Source organism: Anguilla anguilla, chromosome 4 (genome assembly GCF_013347855.1).
Source record: "Anguilla anguilla isolate fAngAng1 chromosome 4, fAngAng1.pri, whole genome shotgun sequence".
NCBI classification, from domain to species: Eukaryota; Metazoa; Chordata; class Actinopteri; order Anguilliformes; family Anguillidae; genus Anguilla; species Anguilla anguilla.
In genome coordinates this window covers 7,019,515-7,039,419 of record NC_049204.1, presented here as the reverse complement: position 1 = coordinate 7,039,419, position 19,905 = coordinate 7,019,515, and the positions used below count along the sequence as shown (strand labels likewise).

Genomic DNA, 19,905 nt, shown 5'->3' with positions numbered 1-19,905 from the left:
TTAAGGGCGCTGTTAACCTGCCAATGAATGACCTCTGCCAATGATTGAGTGTGCGCTAGAAACACAGCGTGGATTGTTCTCGGGGATAAACACTTAGCTAATGGATTAATAAAGTGCTTCGTGGCGGGGTTTACGTAAGGTTCAACATCTGCGGCACAGTCGGACGCCTCGTCGATCGCAGCCCCCCAGCATTTTTTTTTTATTGCAGGCATTTAGCAGAGAATTATACAGAGCGACTTGCACTTTGACATAGTGTCCATTCATACAGCTGGCTTATTTATCTTTTTAAAAAATTCAGTTGAGGCGCCTAGCTCAAAGGTACAACTCGAGATACAATTTGCTGGAGGGAATTGAACCTACAGCTCTTGGGTTCACATAGCCCAGTTCTCCGACTGTTATAAAATGCTGCTGCCCAAATCTTTAATGCCTTCATGGATCACGTTTTGCTTCATTTCAGTGTTTTTTTGCTTCTTCAATGGAACATGCAACGTTCAATGCATAATCAAAGAGAAAAACCTGGCTCATTGCTTTTCACAAGGAGCACTGCTGCTGTAGCCTGTAGGGTCACCAGCCTGTAGGGCAGTTATCCAGTAGGGTAGCCAACCTGTAGGGCAGTTTGCCTGCAGGGTAGCCGGCCTGTAGGGCAGTTAGCCTGTAGTGGTGCTGTAGCCTGTAGGGCAGTTATCCAGTAGGTTAGCCAACCTGTAGGGCAGTTAGCCTGTAGTGCTTTTGGCCAGTAGGGCAGTTAGCCTGTAGGGCTGTCGGCCTGTAGGGCAGTTAGCCTGTAGTGCTGTCGGCCTGTAGGGCAGTTAGCCTGTAGTGCTCTCGGCCTGTAGGGCAGTTAGCCTGTAGGGCTGTCGGCCTGTAGGGCAGTTAGCCTGTAGTGCTGTCGGCCTGTAGGGCATTTAGCCTGTAGTGCTGTCGGCCTGTAGGGCAGTTAGCCTGTAGTGCTGTCGGCCTGTAGGGCAGTTAGCCTGTAGTGCTGTCGGCTAGTAGGGCAGTTAGCCTGTAGTGCTGTCAGCCGGTAAGGCAGTTATCCAGTAGGTTAGCCAACCTGTAGGGCAGTTAGCCTGTAGTGCTGTTGGCCTGTTGGGCAGTTAGCCTGTAGTGCTGTCTGCCTGTAGGGCAGTTAGCCTGTAGTGCTGTTGGCCTGTAGGGCAGTTAGCCTGTAGTGCTGTCAGCCTGTAGGGCAGTTATCCAGTAGGTTAGCCAACCTGTAGGGCAGTTAGCCTGTAGTGCTGTCAGCCTGTAGGGCAGTTAGCCTGTAGTGCTGTCAGCCTGTTGGGCAGTTAGCCTGTGGGGCCGCTGGCAGCGGCCTGCTAAAGCAGGTTCCCCGGAAGCTTACACCTCCTGGCAGGGGGGGGCACATGTGTAGAACGCAGAGGGCAGAGATTACAGGGTCCCTCCCATGCCCCGTGTGGGGTTGTCCCGAGCCTGGCCTTAAACAGCAAACAAATCGCCCCAGCCCCCCAACACGTGTGTCAGAGGCCTAATTATGAGTTTGTGTAGAATATTCCGGGGTTTACTTAACCTGATGCTTTACAGAGAGCCTCCATTAAAAATAATCACACACACCCCCCCACTTCCCCCCCCCCTCTACTCCCGGCTAATAAATCGCCCCGGCACATGCTGGACCATGAAGTCATATGGTTCCGCTTGAACGTCCAAAAAGACCCTCTGACATTTATCACCCCCCCCCCCACCCAGTTTGTGACAGGATTCAAAATATTATGAGACGTGTGTGCCCCTACCCCCCTCCTTCGATGTAGAAATGAGTCCACTCAAAATGCCAACCCCCAGGGGACTCAATGGAAACAGAAACAAACAGATGAAGTCACACTCAAGCAAGCCGTTTCTTATTTTAACCTCAAAGTGATTCCTCATTATTTCTTGTGTGTGTTTTCACCAATAATATACTGAAGCACACATGAAGCCACAACTAAAAACCCACAAACTAAAAATAAAAAATCGTCCGCTCTCTGCATAATAAGGACAGGATCTCGGTCCAGTCCTAGAGGGTCTGCTGGTGTTTCAGCACTCAAGTACGCACTTTAAATCATTCACTTGGTTCGCTCAACTTGTATTCCAGGCCTAAATTGACCGCTAATTGACAAAAAAAGCCCACAAAAACTCTTGAGAGACTTGAGACTGAAGGCACCAGAGTTCCAGATCCCGGTTATAAACTGTGAGGAGGAGTTGAGAAGTTGGTGCGCCGTGCCACGCTCCCCCCCCCCCAAACTCACCACATGCTCCCGGACGAGTCCCTCTCCCCAAACGCGCTGTAGGAGCCGTCCTGCCGCTTGTAGGTCAGCTGCCGCTGGTACCCTGAGGAGGAAGGTAAACGCCGTATTACTACTGCACCAGACTTTTTACCACAGCACTGAACAGCACCGCGAGAACATAACAGAGACCAAGCTGAACGGCAGCACTCACATTCTCTGAGTAAAAGTTCGCTACTTGTTTTTAAAAAAAATAAATTTCAGTTTTGCAAGGGGTAGAATTGAGCAAAATTCCAGAAAATCTTTTTTTTTTCCCCTCATCCTCTCACATACCAAATTATTCAAACAGCCATGTTAATGACAAAAAAAATTTCACAAATGCATGATTAGGAAATGACGTTCATACAAGTCGGTTTGGATGCATGACACCACACCCTCTGAATGACACAGACTGCAGAGACTCACACGGGTGCAGTTCGTCGGCACATTAGCGCATAGCTGCGCCGGGCTCAATGCTAAATGAAAGTTAAACCAATTGTAAAATGTAGCAATGCAGGTGTGTCACCTTGCAGAAGGTAGTCCGTGGCCTCTGCCTCCACCTCGGTGCTGAGCTGGTGGGTCTTCTGCAGGTACTTGAGCACGAAGACGTTGGGCGCGAAGTGGATCATGTTCTGCTCCCCGCAGCCGAAGGGCAGCCGCAGCAGGTTGTCCAGGTTGTTGAGGGTGGGGCCCATCACGTCCCCTGGGACACAGCCAAAAAAAAACCAGGGGCCCATGTTCAGAAAGGGTCTCAGAGTACAGGTGCTGACCTAGGATCGGTCTTTCTCTGTAGGTATCCTAACCAGACCCATTTCAAGCGCCCATGCAAAACTGACCCCAGATCAGCTCCCATATTTGAAAAATATTTCAGCGTACAAGTGCTGATCTCCAGTGTGGTTTCCCCAATCCATATCCCAACCTTATCCAGTATGTGATATAAAATGTATGTTTTCCTGTTTGTCCTGGAGACAGAATGCATGTTTATACTGTCATAACAACTGAGCCTTCAATACCACAATACAATGCACAGCACCAGTATGACTTGAATTTCTACTGGACCAATATTTGTGGAAACAGGAATGCTGTATGAAATGCAGAGTGTTAAAAAGTGTGTAAAAAAAGGAACTCATCGCACAGGTGGTTAAAATAAGTAAAAGAGAGTGACAGTTCAGTGGACCAATCGGTGTGCGACAATCGCGTGACATCACAGGGCCTCTCACCAATCATGGAGGCGGTGGCCCTCTCGGAGCCGGGCACCACGTTGTGCGGCACGCCCAGGGTGAAGGCCTCGTTGTGGTTCTCGTCCGAGTCCTCCTTGCGCCAGATCTTGAACTCGCCCACCGAGCCCCAGCCCGTGGAGAAGCCAATGTGCCTCACCTGGGCGGGGAGGGGGCCGGCCCACTGCAGGAACACCGTCTCATTGGACGGCTGCAAACCGTGGCCCACCTGCGGCGCGGCACGCGACATCGATCAGCTCAGAGCAGGTCCACCGGCCAATAGGAAAGCACACTTTTCTCCTTGCGTATAACACAGTGGCTTCCAAGTCTGTTCCACCACATCTAACCGTCCTGTAGGATTTCATTTCAACCGAAATTCGACACACCTGATTCTACTGACGAGCAGCTCAGTCAGATATCAAGCTATTTTTGGACAGTGGGGCCAGCCCTACAAACGCGAATGCCTGTGACTGAGTGACTGAGTGATGAAGTTACACCATTGGTCGGCCGAGTTATGAAGTTACACCATTGGCTGGCCGGATCACGTGTGTTAGGTCCAGCCATATACTAGGTTTTAACCCGGTCTTGTCTGAGCACGCTCACTACGCAACGGCAGCTCAGCCAGATCTCTAGCTGTTTTCTGAGCATGCTCACTACGCAGCGGCAGCTCAGTCAGATCTCTAGCTGTTTTCTGAGCATGCTCACTACGCAGCGGCAGCTCAGTCAGATCTCTAGCTGTTTTCTGAGCATGTTCACCAGGCAGCGGCAGCTCAGTCAGATCTCTAGCTGTTTTCTGAGCACGCTCACTACGCAGCGGCAGCTCAGTCAGATCTCTAGCTGTTTTCTGAGCATGCTCACTACGCAGTGGCAGCTCAGTCAGATCTCTAGCTGTTTTCTGAGCATGCTCACTACGCAGCGGCAGCTCAGTCAGATCTCTAGCTGTATTCTGAGCATGCTCACTACGCAGCGGCAGCTCACCGAACAGGGCGAGCCACACGGTCTTCCAGCAAAAGCAAACGGGGCGTGCGATGGACCCCAGCCATTTTAGCACCGCCGCTGGATCCCGGGCCGAAGCGCTGCGTAGTTATTACACGTCACGCTCGAAAAACACTCCTCCTCTCGCCGAGGGAAAGGAGCCACCGAGAGAACAGCCCGACTTCCAACAATAACAGAAAGGACTGGAAGCGCATTAGCTTCCACTCGAAAGGCCGTTTCGTCCGCGCTGAGTTTTTACGAGCCGCGGCTTCTTGTAAAAAAATCCGGCGCCGACCGTTGGCAACAAGGCGGCTCACTTCACCTCGGTTCAGCCCAGACCCATTTCAGAGGGCGCTCTGAATGAACAGAGTGGCCCCCTTGATATTTGCTGCCACTTGTAAAACTAAAAATGGAGTAAGCTATACACTCGGGGGGGGGACAGTTCTCTAGCCATCTAAAAATTAATCGCACGTAACCACGTTTCACGTCGTCCCGGGCCTTTAAATCTGGTCAAATCTGTGCGAAATCCGACGTGAAAAGTTCACATCCCTTCGGCAGGGGGACGGAGAGCGCGATGGGCACGGATCGGCGTGCGTCCTGACTGACATCACCGCCCCCTCCCCTCCCCCCCTGTCCCATGTGACCTCACAGGCGCGTCAGTAAACTGGAGCCCCGGCGCCAGGGAAGGGCGCTGGCGTTCCCCTCCGCCGGGCCCAAAAACGAGTGTCAGTCACGCCGCGCCTCTGTCGGCCCGCCTCACTTCCTGTCCCGCCTCACTTCCTGTCCCGGGGGTAGCAGTGCATGCATAACGGTGAGAAAACTGGGCTTGCAACTCAGGGGTTGCAGGTTTGACTCCCCGGTCAAAAAACATTATTGGTTGACTAGAAAGACTATTCAGGAGCACATTCTACTAGTTGGGATCAGCTAGTGTGCTTCTTTCCACTGAGGAGCACGTGCTCTGCTTGGAACACGTGTTAGCGTAGAGCCCTGCATTGATAAGTCACTCATATTGTGCTGTCCAGCGCTTGCATTCCAGAACATCAGTGCATTTACAGAGGGAGTGTTCAGTGCGCTGCCCCGCCCACTTTCCCCCCAAACCCCACACCCACCCTCTCCACCTGACCCCGCTCCCCCCCTTCACCTGCAGCACATCGCCCCGCCAGCTGATCCAGAAGCTGCGGAACTCGTCCCAGGACAGGACGCCGGGCGTGGGGGCGCTGGCCACCTGCTCGCCCATCTTGCCCAGGGAGACCCAGGAGCGGGTGTTCTGCCGCCCGCCCAGCACGATCTCCAGCATCTCGGCGCTGTCGTGCGGGCTGGGCGACAGGGCGATGTGGGCGTCGTTGTGCGTCTTCACCGCCACCTCGAAGTGCGCCATGCGGGCCGGCTTCTTCACGTACTGGTACTCGTACTTGTTCGGGGTGGAGATGTGGATCCTCTCTGCGAAGACGGAGGTAGAACCAAAAAAATCGAAAAAAAACTACATGACCAGTACACCCTCAGGCATCTCCTTCATGTCATGGTTCTAATCACTGATCAAAGAGCAGATCTTAAGTAGCAGAGTGTGGAAAAACTTCTATATTTTGTCTCTTTTTTTATACTAACTGCTATTTTTTATGGTCCCCACATTCAATATTTGAGAGCCCATCCCATTGCAGTAACACCCTCAGTAGGTTGACTTGATCTGTGTGCCGAGTAGACCTGGGTCAAATAAATATTTTAAATACTGCAGTTCTTCAGATGCCAGAAAGATCTGAAAATGTTCCTTCAGATCTCTGTAAATTTTTTACTGAAATATGGTATAAGTCAGGAAATCCAATCATGTTTCCAAAGAATACTTTTCATTCCTGAATATTGGCAAGAATAGATGCTTCTTGTTTTGGCAAACTGCAGGTACTGTATTGATGTCTAAATCAAGAATGCATTTTAAACCCTTGAAGAGAAGGTCTTTTAGAATGTGTTTTTTTTTCAGTCAGTGTTCTAGAACACTATTGCTTTGATTTACCAGTAGTGATTGGTACATCAGCATTAGAATGTTCAGTTAAGAACATTCTAGTCACATGTTTGTGACCTCACAGCTTTAAAGGGTTAAACAAATGGGAGCCAGCTCTGGTGCTGAGGCGGGAGGGAGGTACTGACCGTTGGGACAGAAGAACACGCTGTAGGTGTACTCTCTGGGCAGGCCTTCAGGCTGTAGAGGAGGAAGAACAAAATCTGTCCAGTCACACATTTCATTACCTTCCAGGTGACAATAACGTGGGGTTCTGAATCAGTGTTTACAGCAAGGCTCTCTCACTCCAGTCTGGGAGGGCCGCACTGTCTGCACACACACTTTACATTACATTACATTTGATTGGCTGACGCTTTTATCCAAAGCGACGTACCAAAAGTGCATACCGAAGGTCATTGGAACAACTACAAAACACAGATCCGATAAGGTACAAATACTCATTATGTAACAGTTGTTCATGGCCATGAACACATTAAGTCCACAGTAAGCACAGGCTAGGTCAAAAAGGTCAAACTTTTCTGGTTTGAATTCAATAAGCAGCCATTTTAGGCTCTGGATGCTGGCTCCTTATTGGTCGGGTCACCGACTGGCTAAATCAAGGACCTAAATTAAGCAGCAGAGTGTGGAATAAAAAACAGCACAAAGTCATCGGGTACTGCGGCCCTCTGGGAAAATGAGTTTGAGCCCTCAGGTTTAACATGGCTCCGCCCGTCTCTCACCTCCACCAGGACGCTCCTGCGCACGTAGTCCACCCCGGCGGGGGTCCTCCGGTCCTCCTGGTCCTCGCCGCCGCTCTTGCTGGTCTTGGGCGACGGCAGCCCGTCGGTGCAGCAGCCTGGCTCGCTGTAGGCCACGGCGCGCACTGTGAGAACACGACCCCGGCACGGTCAGAACACAACCGTGGCACGGTCAGAACACAACCCCGGCACGGTCAGAACACATCCCCGGCACGGTCAGAACACGACCCCCCCACACGGTCAGAACACATCCCCGGCACGGTCAGAACACGACCCCGGCCACCGGTCAGAACACAACCGCTGCACGGTCAGAACACATCCCCGGCACGGTCAGAACACAACCCCGGCACGGTCAGAACACAACCCCCCGGCACGGTCAGAACACAACCCCCCGGCATGGTCAGAACACGACCCCGGCACGGTAAAGGCCTCTGCACGGTTTTTCCCCCACGGGAATTCCACTCCACGGCAACGCTCTATGCTTCATTGTTTTTTTTTTTTTTGTTTTTCGGGTTTTTTTTGACGTGATGTCAAGCAGCTGCTTCTTTTCACACTGCAGTCTCTTTAAGATGTTGTTGCATAGAGATGAGCTGGGAGAAGATGCTCAACGTGCAGGTTCTGCAAGCAGGCCGCGGATGTCTGATTGGCCAGCAGGGGTCGCCGGTGAGCAACCAGACACGACCAACCCCGCTGACCGAATCCCTCCCTCCCAGGGCAATGGGAAATAGGCTACAGTTAATTTTTCATTCCTTCAATGCAGCTGCTGACAAATTTGATATTCACAGAGTCCAGATTCAATACCAGGCTTTTCCACACATTGGATCAGTGCCATAACAGGATGAGCCACCCAACAACCCCCGATCCACGTACATGTTGAGTACGACAGCTTAAACTTGACCATGACTGCTTTCAAAATAAAGAGAACTCTCACGAAGAGCACTCGGCGATGAAATCAAAAACGTAAAAGCTCGCCACGAACGAAGATCTAACAAGATTGCAGAACTTGCACAGCTGTAGTTCTGTGGGGCAGTTCACTTCTAACTGCCATTTTTTAAAGGAATACGCAAGGCCTGCTATATGCCTTGCATGCATGCACAGGAAAAAAATCAAGGCTTGACACATTTACACATAAAATGCCTTACAGAATAAAATAACAAAGCAGATGCCAAACAGAACACACAGGCGCACACACACACACACGCACACACACACACACACACACGCAAAATCTTCCGTGGGTGGGTGGGGGGAGGCGGGGCTGGGATGTGCTGGTGTTCTAATGCGCCCCTTTTGTGTGTGTGTACCGAGAGGGAAGGTTCGGGGGGCCCGGGGGGACAGGGGCGAAACTGCAGGGGGGCCATTGACCTGCAGTGACCCGCAAACTCATCAACATGCCACAGAGTGTCCCAGCGCAGCCCCGCCTGCCCCCCCGCCTGCCCTCCCGCTGGCTCCCCGCTGGGGCCCGCTGGGGCCCCAGGTCCTGTTTTTTTGTTATTGTTTGTTTTTTTGTACGACCGGCCCCTATATTCTTCAGGTCGTTTTTCAGAACAAAACCTCCGGTTTGACCACCAATGATGGCACCTCTTGTGTCATCAATAATACCAAGAACTACTTTTTTTTTTTCTTTAAAAAGATATTTTTGAAGAGCAGCCCTTTTCCTCAGGACCCTGGTGTGTAAATTAAATATATAAGAATTGGTGGCATTTTCTTGTTTTGTGAACCTTCATAGATTCCTGATGGCTTGAAAGTGCTTGGTTTTCTCAAAACAAATGTACACGTACAGAGAAGCAGCCCCACACAGGAAACTTTCAAATAAGCAGCTGCTATCTTGCTTGTATTTCTCAAATGTCACTACTACAGTACACGTGTGGACAGGTACAGGTGCACATCTCACCTGTGATGTCAGCAGAGCCCAGCTCGCTACTACAGTACACGCGTGGACAGGTACAGGTGCACATCTCACCTGTGATGTCAGCAGAGCCCAGCTCGCTACTACAGTACATGCGTGGACAGGTACGGGAGCATATCTCACCTGTGATGTCAGCAGAGCCCAGCTCGCTACTACAGCACACGCGTAGACAGGTATAGGTGCACATCTCACCTGTGATGTCAGCAGAGCCCAGCTCGCTACTACAGTACACGCGTGGACAGGTACGGGAGCATATCTCACCTGTGATGTCAGCAGAGCCCAGCTCGCTACTACAGCACACGCGTAGACAGGTACGGGAGCATATCTCACCTGTGATGTCAGCAGAGCCCAGCTCGCTACTACAGTACACGCGTGGACAGGTATAGGTGCACATCTCACCTGTGATGTCAGCAGAGCCCAGCTCGCTACTACAGTACACGCGTGGACAGGTACGGGAGCACATCTCACCTGTGATGTCAGCAGAGCCCAGCTCGCTACTACAGTACACGCGTGGACAGGTACGGGAGCATATCTCACCTGTGATGTCAGCAGAGCCCAGCTCGCTACTACAGTACACGCGTGGACAGGTACAGATGCACACCTCACCTGTGATGTTAGCAGAGCCCAGCTCGGTGAACGACAGGACGATGAATGTGGGCGTGGCCTCTCCGGGAGCCACGCATTTTTTCCGGGTCAGGTGGTGTTTCCCGGGATGGCCCACGAACTTGATCCCTTTGGGAACCGAGACTTTAACATGGACCTGTGCGTGGGAAACACAGACATTCAGAGGGGGAGGGCCTTTGCTTCCTGGGAATTTTCTGGGAATTTTATCATAATTACCGCTAAGATACGTTTGTGTCATTACATTACATTACAGGCATTTAGCAGACGCTCTTATCCAGAGTGACTTACACAACTTTTACATATCATTTATATTACATCCATTTATACAGCTGGATATATCCTGAAGCAATTTCGGTTAAGTACCTTGCTCAAGGGTACAACGGCAGTGTCCTTACCCGGGAATCGAACCTACGACCTTTCGGTTACAAGCCCAGTTCCTCACCCACTGTGCTACACTCCGTCGTGTCAAATAAGCTCTCATTTTGTCCATGTTGTGCGACTCGACTTGCGAAAGGTCTCACGCGGGTTTAGCGGGCTTTTGAGTCATACTGCTGATTTTCTACGCCGACTGACTCACGGATCTATTATTCCCCTGGGGATCACGTCCATTAATCTTCCAGCTTCACAGTCAAATTTCTATGTATTTCATACGTACACACCCCAAAAAAGTCATAAATAACGAATACGTTAGAAAATAGGAATCACATGTTTTTTTTGTTTCTCGGTTCAACGTAAAAACAGGACTTGGGGGGAAATAAACACGAACCCCGGCTCGCTGTTTAAGCTTCACACGCAACACTATCAAACGCGTTGCCCTTTGGACACATCGAGGAAGCCGTTAGTGACATCAGTTCCGTAAAACCTACGCAGAACTGACCCGCTCACGCAAGAGAAGGGACGCTCTGTTTTCGGAAGAAAAGACACATTTCCTTCCTTCCTTCCTTCCATCTCTCCACTCCTCCATCCTGTTATCTGTGCCATTACCTCCCCACATTTTTTTTTTTTTTTTTTAAGTGCCATGTCTTGGTTCACGTAATGGGGACAATTCAACTGGGCATTGCTAAAAGCGGGTAACAGCTGCACAACTACATGAGATTTTGGCCATGGCTAATTTCCAACCCTTGTCCTACGTCACACTTATGGATTGCTAACTGCTATTAATTTTAGGAAATGTAGGCTTATGGTGGGGATTGATAAATGCTATTAATGCTAGGAAATTTAGGCTCATGAGGGGTATTGCTAAATGCTATTGGTGCTAGGAAATTTTGGCTTATGGGGGGGTATTGCTAATTGCTGTTCATACTAGGAAATGTAGGCTTATGAAGGGTACTGCTAAATGATATTAATGCTAGGATTGGGGGAAGGGCCTTGCTAAATGATATTCATGCTACAACCTTTTGGCTTATGGGGGATTGCTAAATGCTATTAATGCTGGGAAATTTAGGCTTATGAGGGGTACTGCTAAATGCAATGAATGCTGGGAAATACACTCTCCCTGTGCTCACCTCAGAGCAGGTGGGCAGGTAGTTGTAGACGGTGAGAGGAACTTTGGTCTGCTCCCCCCGGATCACGCTGTAGGGCAGAGTGAAGTCCACGAAGAAGGTCTTGAACGTCCTCAGCTCCGCCCTCGGGGCCAGGCCCAGCCCCTTCTCCTCCGACAGGCCAATCGCCTCAGTCACCCAGGTGGTGATGGAATCGGGGACGTCCAATCGCAGCTCAGCTTCCCCCGTGTGATCGCTTCAATGGCGAGGGGGAGGAAGGGGGTGAAATACAGCTAAGTGCCATTTAGCCAGCTGTGTATGTGTGTGTGTTCACATTGGCTAAGTGGCACTTTGGCCCAAAGCTGAAGCTCATGTTTTTGTAAACATCCATATGCTTATTCAGAAATGTTGGGGAAATCCCCCCCTCCCCCCACCCCACCCCACTACAGGCAACACAAACAAGTCCTGAGACATGAAAGGCCAATTCCCTCAGCTTTTAATCCAATCAAGGCTGTTTATACGCTACACTTTACAGTCAGGAGTGATTCCCAGTTAACCCTATAAAGCCCAGTGATCAGCTCACAGAATCTGGCTGAACGCAATCCTATTCCAGTGGAATAAAGAGCTAAGTAGCCAAAGCAGACAGGGAAATCGTTGTCGAGCGTCGTCACACAAACGGTCAAAGCCGTTACAAAGTCCGATCCAAAACATACAACCTCGCGCAGATGAAAAGCAGCAGAAAAATAATGACGACTAATAAAGTTGTCAGATTTCTTGTTGCGTTTCCCATTTAAACCCAAGCTTAAAAATAAAAGTCTCACCAACAGAGAACTGAGGTCAGTTACTACCCCCCCCCCCCCAGCTGAAATCAAATTAAAGCCAAACCAGTGGCAGAATGAGAATTCCCGAGGGCTGAATTTGATTACAGCCCGTCATGTACAGCAGAAGCAGGCTGTGGTGCTGATAAAGACCAGGTCTCTCTGTGCGTGTGACGCAGCAAAGCACTGTGGGTCTGCGGAGCTGAATGGGCTGAATGAGCTGAATTTCAGCAGGCTGTGCTGGAGACCGAAAGGAAGCTGATGCGAGCGAACCCTTGTGCTCATACGCGCTGACGCGGCAAGGGGTTCTACGCGATTCCCTTCTCCCGAAAACGCCCCAACACCACGCTCTTCTCTCTCTCTATCTCTGTCCCTCTCTCTCTCTCTCCCTCTCTCTCTCTGTCTACCATCTCTCTCTTGCTCGCTCGCTCACTCTCTCTCTATCTATCTCTGTCCCTCTCTCTCTGTCTATCATCTCTCTCTCTCCCTCTGTCTATCATCTCTCTCTCTCTCTCTCGCTCTCTCTCTCTATCTATCTCTGTCCCTCTCTCTCTGTCTATCATCTCTCTCTCTCTCTCTCGCTCTCTCTCTCTATCTATCTCTGTCCCTCTCTCTCCCTCTATCTCTCTGTCTATCATCTCTCTCTCTCTCGCTCACTCTCTCTCTCTATCTATCTCTGTCCCTCTCTCTCTCTGTCTGTCATCTCTTTCTCTCCCTCTCTCTCTCTGTCTATCATCTCTCTCTCTCCCTCTCTCTCTCTCTGTCTATCATCTCTCTCTCTCCCTCTCTCTCTCTCTGTCTATCATCTCTCTCTCGCTCGCTCGCTCACTCTCTCTCTCTATCTATTTCTGTCTCTCGCTCTCTCTCTCTCCATTCTGAGATCTGGCTCTCCTCCAAATCCTGCTTACTCGCACAATTTGTTGCAGCTGATCCCCCCCAAACCCCCCACACCCCCCCAACCACCCCACCGTCCCACCCCCCACCCCCTCCCCCAGCCCCCAGAGCCTGCGGCCGCTCTGTTGAGAACCGCAGCGCACAACCAGTAATAATGTTTATATTTTCACACATGACAGCACTTAGGCCTCTGGGCACAAGCCAAGGCATGCGATCCCCGTAACCTTTCGTATCCTCCCCCCTCACGGGGCGGGACGTCCTCAAACCCGTCCCGCCGTGCCGCTGTCCCGACCGGGGGGGGACGAGGAGGCCGCCGCTCACCTGCGCGGTCGCCGTGAGCCCCACCTGCGCTCACACGACCTCTTCGTTTTTCACCCCACGCTCACGTCCTACTGAACTGGAGGACGCGCACATACTCCTGCGATCAGGCCAGTTTGATCACGACCGAGCTCTGCTATCAATTCTGAAACTCCACCTCCAACGTACAGGCAGAGCACAAAACTAGACCTTGACAAATGAGAGACAACAACCACGAGCAAAGGCGACCACACTACCAACTGTCTACTTTTTTTATTTTAAACTGGTGTGACATTCCGCCAGCAGAAGTCCAGATGCTGATGGATCCGACATCATGGAGCATTCAGGCCAAAGTGGCCACACCTGGAGGCCCAACCCCCTTGTAAGTGACTTCACTTTGGTGTTTCCATTTTTTTTGTACGCAACCCATACGATCAAGTGCAGCGGACTGCCGTACCGGAATTACTTCACTTACAACGCCTCAGTTAGGCCAGTCAACAAACATCCAACAGGAAACAGCACAAAAAATGTTTTTAAAAATGTACTAAATTTAAACTGACATTACATTTTAAAAAGAGCAGTATTTGGCACCTCACGCGCAGACGCAAAGTGACGTTAGCGGTGGCTAAGTCTGCCGGGCGGTAAGTCAGCCGACGCTCGGCGGAGGGGAACTGGAGTTACCTGACGGTGACGCAGTTCCACACCCACGTCTCCGGGAAGAACGTCCGCCTGCGTTTGTCCGCCCTGCAACCGGAACCACACAAAGCCTGACGTGAATTTACAACTCCCAGCTCTTCTCACCGCATCTTCACTGCGGTATGTACTGGTCTCTGTGTGCGAATACTGTGGCGTGATAGGACCCAGAAGGCCACACAGAAGACAGAAGAAATTTTAGTGTCTCGTGGACCCTAATGTCAAAACAATGAAATTTCACAGCCTTCCTGTATCAATGATGGACCTATTGCAGAGTTCCCCTGTTATAGAGTTCTGCTTTTACAGTTATGATAGAGGTCCCCAAGAGTAGAGTTATGATTGATTTCTGCTCTGCCAGTTATGATAGATTGCCCCTGAGAAAGAGGCTTCCTAAGACAGTTATGACAGAGTTCCCCTAAAACAGAGTTATGACAGATCAGCTCCTATCCTATAGATAAGATAGAGCTGCCCTGTGACAGTTATGATAGCGTTCCCCTGAGACAGAGTTATGACAGATTGCTCCTATGCGATAGTTAAGATAGAGTTGCCCTATGACAGTTGTGATAAGAGTTCCTCCTATGACAGAGTTATGATAGCCCTCCTATGACAGTTATGATAGAGTTCCCCTATGGTAAAGTTATGACAGCTCCTATGACGTTTACCATAGAGTTCCCCAATGGTAGAGACAAGATAGAGCTCCAATGACATGGCTGTGATAGAGTTTCCCTACGACAGGGTCATGATAGCATTCTGCTATAACAGAGCTAAAATGGAGGTGTTTTCAGTGCCCGAGAGATGCCCAGGGAAGCTGAGGGGCTGGTGCCGTGGGGGGGGGGGGGGGGTACCTGGGTACCGTGCGGGAGTGCATGGCCGCCACCAGCGTGGCGGTGTGGGGCTGGAAGGCGGGCACGGCCTCGTCCGTGTACATCCCTCCGCTCTGCCTGTGGTTCAGGCTCACCATGTCCGTCATCACCACCAGGCCCGTCTCCTGTGACACGCAAACGCACACGAATGCACACACAAACACACACACACACATACACACGGGCATAACACCACACACACACACAAGCACGCACACAGCCATTTACACAGAGGGACACAAAAACAAGACATGCTGACAACATGCTTACATTGTCCCTGAAATACCTATAAATCATAATTATAAGATTCAGTAAATCACATCATTTTAAACGAATGTGTAATGAAATATACTGTATTGCAATATCATATAAATATACTCTCATGCTAAGTTGCAATTTTCAGCACTTATTTGTATTTCAAATGTATTTATAAAAATGCATTTGAAAGTATTTGATTTATGGATTTGACCCAAGTTGAGGGGGTGGGGGGTGGGGGGGGCATATAGCAAAGGACTCACCGTGAAGGCAAAGCGGGCGTCTTTGGTGATGTCCCAGTGCCACGGGAACACCGAGGAACGCCGCCGTCGCCGTGACGACAGCCCGGGCCACCAGAAGTGGCCGTCGTCCTTCGGCACGCCGAAGGCATCGGACACGTCGAACTCGGCCAGCTCCTTGAAGACCTGCGCAGAGCACGACGCGGTGAGATACCACTCCTCCACCACTAGAGGCAGCAGCAGCGTACGGGTGAGGGGAACTGAGCTTTCTAACTCAGCTGCAGGGTCGAATACAATGGGGGGGGGTACTACGCTTCTTCACCACTAGGGGCAGCAGCCGTGTACGGGTGCAGGAACGGAGCTTTCTAACTCAGCTGCAGGGGCGAGTCCCATTGGGGGGGGGGGGGGGGGTGCTGCTGTTGTACCCTTGAGCCAGGTACTAAACCTGAACTCCTTCTGTAAATATCCAGCTGCACAAACAAATTGCACACAGCAAAAACCATCTGCCTGAACAAGTGTTTTAGTTTTACGATGAGCCTTAAAATCTAATTTTTTTCTCTCGAGTAGAAAATATTAGCTTGTTTTAGACTTTTTTTTTGCATGCCGTGTACTGTTTTTTTTTGTTTTTTTTGTATGCCAAATACTGTAATTCAAACGGTGTCTCAACTCATTGGCTATCTTTTTGTCTTATTTGGCAAAAAAAGTTATATAAATATAATTTTAAGTCTAAATATAAGACTTAAAATGATAAGACTTATTTTTGGTTTTAACAGTGCATGTGAAAGAAAAAAAACCAAAATGCAGCTAAGCTAAGTGTAAATCACCCCACAAACAGGGGCCTACCAAGTAAACCCCACATCCCACATCCCACAGCCCCTCCACGGGGGAATCACTGACCTTATCTGGGCTGATCTGGAAGTCCGGCTTTAGCAGGTACAGGCTCTTGTCCACAGTGGCCACACACACGCAGGAGCCCCTCTCCCCTCTGACCTTCAGGCTCAGCGGGTCGCCCGGCATCGACTCATTGGCCGACAGGGAGACGGACACCTGCGCGAAAAAGAAAAAAGGGGGTTTCGAAATGAAATCATCGCCACCGCAACACTCCGGGGAAGCGCCGAAACAAGACACCGTGCCTCAACCTCTTCCCAAAACCTGATTACAGCTCGGAGAGGGGGGAGAGGGGCACTGACTCCCCCTCCACCACCCCCCCCTCCCGCCCCAACTCGCTTTCTTGACAATCCAAGCGGCTCCTCTGCGAGTGGAAATTACCCACTTCTGCTCGCATTGACACTTTTAGCCCCTCACCGCACCGTAACTGTGACCTCTGGCCCCTCCCTGCAACGGCCCCTCAGATCTCCACACCTTCTGTTTGCCTTGTCTTGCATGCGCGGTCGTATAACCCTCCTCCTGTCAAACTCAGTTCATACCAAAGAGCTGTAAAAAAAAAAGCTTCAGCCACTAAATCTTCCACAGGCACGGTGTTATTGAGCATTCCCTCTACTCTGTGAACAGATAGAGAGAAAAAAAAACTCCCTGACCTCTTTCAATATTTCATAGAGGGGCTTTAATGGCTGAATCGGGTGTACACAGAAAAAATATACAAATAAAGGCGTGTGCTCACAGACAACTACAATGCTGCCGACACACTGATCATTTAGGTGCAGGCACTGATACTTATTAGTGCACACTACCAAGGGATCGGAACTGGATCCTACTGTAGCTGTAGGTGGGTGTATGACTGGTATTTTCCCTTTCCGGAATACTTCACTTGATTATTTGGTATTGACGTGTTCTAGGACAGAGCTCCATGGCAACAATGCTGAGGAACCACTTCACCATGCTAGCTTCTCCATGCTAACTTCTCCCTGCTAGATTCTCCAAGCTAGCTTCTCTATACTTGCTTCTCCCTGGTAGCTTCTCCCAACTAGATTCTCTGTGCTGGCTTCTCCATGCTACCTTCTCCGTACCAGCTTCTCCATGCTAGCTTCTCCAAACTGGCTCCTCTAAACTAGTATCTCTATGCTGGCTTCTCCATTCTAGCTTCTTCATGCTAGCATCACCCTGCTAGCTTTTGCCTGTTCACTTCTTGTTGCTAGTTTCTCCATGCTATCTTCTCCGTGCTAACTTCTCCATGGTAGCTTCTCTATACTAGCTTCTCCCTGGTAGCTTCTCCATGCTAGCTTCTTCATGCTAGCTTCACCTTGCTAGCTTCTCCCTGCTAGCTTCTTGCTGCTAGCTTCTCCATGCTTGCGGGTGAAGCCTGGCTCCCGGAAGACCGACCTTGTTCTCGAAGCTGGGCTGGACGGGGATCTGCAGGCTGTCCGTCACCCCCTCGCCGTTCTCCCGCACGTAGTACACCAGCAGCCGGCTGAGCGGGGCCATGGCGTGGGTGACGGGAAACCGGAGCACTGAGACGCAGACGTCCGATTCGCCCTGCAAGGAGGTGGCCGCTGAACCCAGGGAGATAAAGAGAAGGGGGGGGGGGGGGGGTGGCAGAAAGAGCTGATTTAAACTCATTTCACTAATCTATTCCTGGTCAGTTTCATTTAGCCGTTACCGTCAGCTTTGTTATGTCCACATTAATCGCTTGTTCCATGTGCTGCCCTGTGTCTCATTAGTTCATGTATACACTGTTTGTTTCTGTAATGTTTTGGTAAAATATTCCAATACGTCATACCAGTGAAGCATTTTGAATTTAACTGAATTAGAGACAAAGAACGAGAGAATGAAAGAGAGAGAGAGAGAGCAAGAGAGAAAGGCTAACAAAGAGAGAGAGAAACCATTGGGGGTAGGTGTATAAGTACGGTGCAGGATAAGTAGAATTTATCAGTGGTGAACTGTGAATAAATCATGTTCAAGGAAAGGTCAATGCCCATCCATCAATATAGTGGCTCTATTATCAGTCAATATAGTAGCTCAATATAGTATTAGATACACATGGAAAACGCTTCTGATTTATGAACATGAAAGAAAACCATGATCCTGACCTGAACCACTAGGAGGCGCTGTGGTGTGGATGTTCTTGTCAAAGGTGACGGCGGCCCTCTTGCCGCGGTGAGCGGTGATGTTGGGCAGCTGCTGGCCAGACTGCACTATGTTGCCCCGGGAAGCGATCTCGTAGTGCAGGGTGAAGTTGCAGGGGCAGGTGGACTTGAGGGATATCTCCGCCTCCTCCCCAATCTAGGCCCAAAGACAAACCACCATCTTTTACTACAGCCGGGGGGGAAACACCCACTGATCCACACTCAATTTTATTTGTATAATGCTTTTTACGAGTAACAGAAGGAAAACTGGGCGAAAACCAGGCCTTAAATCCACCAAAAATTCACGTAGTGAGGTAAAAAACAAAAACTCCCCCATGGGAAGAAAAAAACAGTCAAGCAGTGGCAATGAAAAACTCCCCAATGGGAGGATATCAAAATGGAGAGGAAGCCCATCCTCAGCTGGCCGGCTTGGTGTAAAATAAATACAGAATGGATGTAACAGGAATGTAAGTAATCGGCGAATAATCAAATGGGTTGACCAGGTTACACTGAGACTGAGCAACACACATCATTACAATGACAGGTCCCAGCATTGAATGAATGAAGCTCTTGCCATTAAAACACAATGGTGTTAATTTTGCTTTAGTCATTAAGGTAGGGTTATTACTGTTACACAACACTTCACTGACCAACACAGCCCCAAGTAACCACATGTAATCAGCTGCTATAATTGGTCGCCAATTTTAAGAGAGATACAAATTTAAGTGTAAATATAAGACTAAAATGCCTGTTAAGATTGACCTATTTGGTTTTTGCAGTGCTGGAATAAAGTGCTTGTTACAATATAGGACAGGGCAGTAATTTCGGGACCAGGGGTGCGTACCTGCAGGGCTGCCCCAGGGCTCTGGAGCTGGAGGTGGCACTTGCTGGGAGAGTACCAGCTGCTGATGGACAGGTAGCTGGGAAGGTACTGGTCGCCTGCCGGCTTGCCATCGATCGCGGTCACCTTGGTCTGGGGGGAGAGGAAGGAGATAACACTGGTGTTCAGACAGTGATGGACTCACTCCTGTTTCCGACAGCTGCTCAGCACCACTGACGTTTCACCCTTACAGAAATCAATCATGCAGAAAATACACTGCAATGAAATATATTATCACGGTATCGTAACACTTCAGAGTATATGGGCAAATATACAAATTATTGCCACTTTCAGATATTCAATAAATGCAATATATTACATTGGAATGCTTAGGCTTCAATGGTAGGGGGACAGAATTTTCAATGTTAAGAATACCATGCTGGAACGACATAATCCGCAGAATCTGGCGGTTCTATAGAGTCTGTGACATCATAAAGACTCTACTCTTTCAGACTCCCCTCTCCACAGTGGCCACCGTAAGCCCCTCCCCCTGCCCCTTTCCCTTGCCTGGAGCCCCACTGACCTCCAGCCAGACGTACTGTGCGGCGGTGGGGATGGAGGGGATCTCGAACACGGCCTGGCCCCCCAGGGAGGTGAGCTCACTGGTGTACACGTTGTCCTTGGGCGTGAGCTCCGCCTTCACCCGAACCCTCACCCCGTCCGCGGGGCTGCCGTCCGGGTACGTGACCTCCACCTGGGCGTCGCCCGGACATCGCGATTGGACAGGGAGG

At 50.2% G+C, this 19,905-nt stretch overlaps 1 protein-coding gene across 1 annotated transcript in view; it reads right to left on the bottom strand.

Annotated features, from left to right (window-relative positions):
* The window catches only part of cpamd8 (C3 and PZP like alpha-2-macroglobulin domain containing 8), a 63,754-nt gene that overhangs the window by 32,349 nt on the left and 11,500 nt on the right, over nucleotides 1–19,905 (bottom strand). The window contains exons 12-27 of the mRNA XM_035412043.1: nucleotides 19,698–19,868; nucleotides 19,139–19,267; nucleotides 18,259–18,451; nucleotides 17,552–17,721; nucleotides 16,169–16,318; nucleotides 15,296–15,457; nucleotides 14,760–14,902; nucleotides 13,903–13,965; nucleotides 11,237–11,468; nucleotides 9,714–9,867; nucleotides 7,181–7,323; nucleotides 6,590–6,641; nucleotides 5,592–5,890; nucleotides 3,479–3,704; nucleotides 2,785–2,961; nucleotides 2,244–2,325 (exon numbers count right to left, since the gene is read on the bottom strand). Coding sequence (XP_035267934.1) covers nucleotides 2,244–2,325; nucleotides 2,785–2,961; nucleotides 3,479–3,704; nucleotides 5,592–5,890; nucleotides 6,590–6,641; nucleotides 7,181–7,323; nucleotides 9,714–9,867; nucleotides 11,237–11,468; nucleotides 13,903–13,965; nucleotides 14,760–14,902; nucleotides 15,296–15,457; nucleotides 16,169–16,318; nucleotides 17,552–17,721; nucleotides 18,259–18,451; nucleotides 19,139–19,267; nucleotides 19,698–19,868 — 2,546 coding nt within the window. The remainder of the gene's footprint in view (nucleotides 1–2,243; nucleotides 2,326–2,784; nucleotides 2,962–3,478; nucleotides 3,705–5,591; nucleotides 5,891–6,589; nucleotides 6,642–7,180; nucleotides 7,324–9,713; nucleotides 9,868–11,236; nucleotides 11,469–13,902; nucleotides 13,966–14,759; nucleotides 14,903–15,295; nucleotides 15,458–16,168; nucleotides 16,319–17,551; nucleotides 17,722–18,258; nucleotides 18,452–19,138; nucleotides 19,268–19,697; nucleotides 19,869–19,905) is intronic.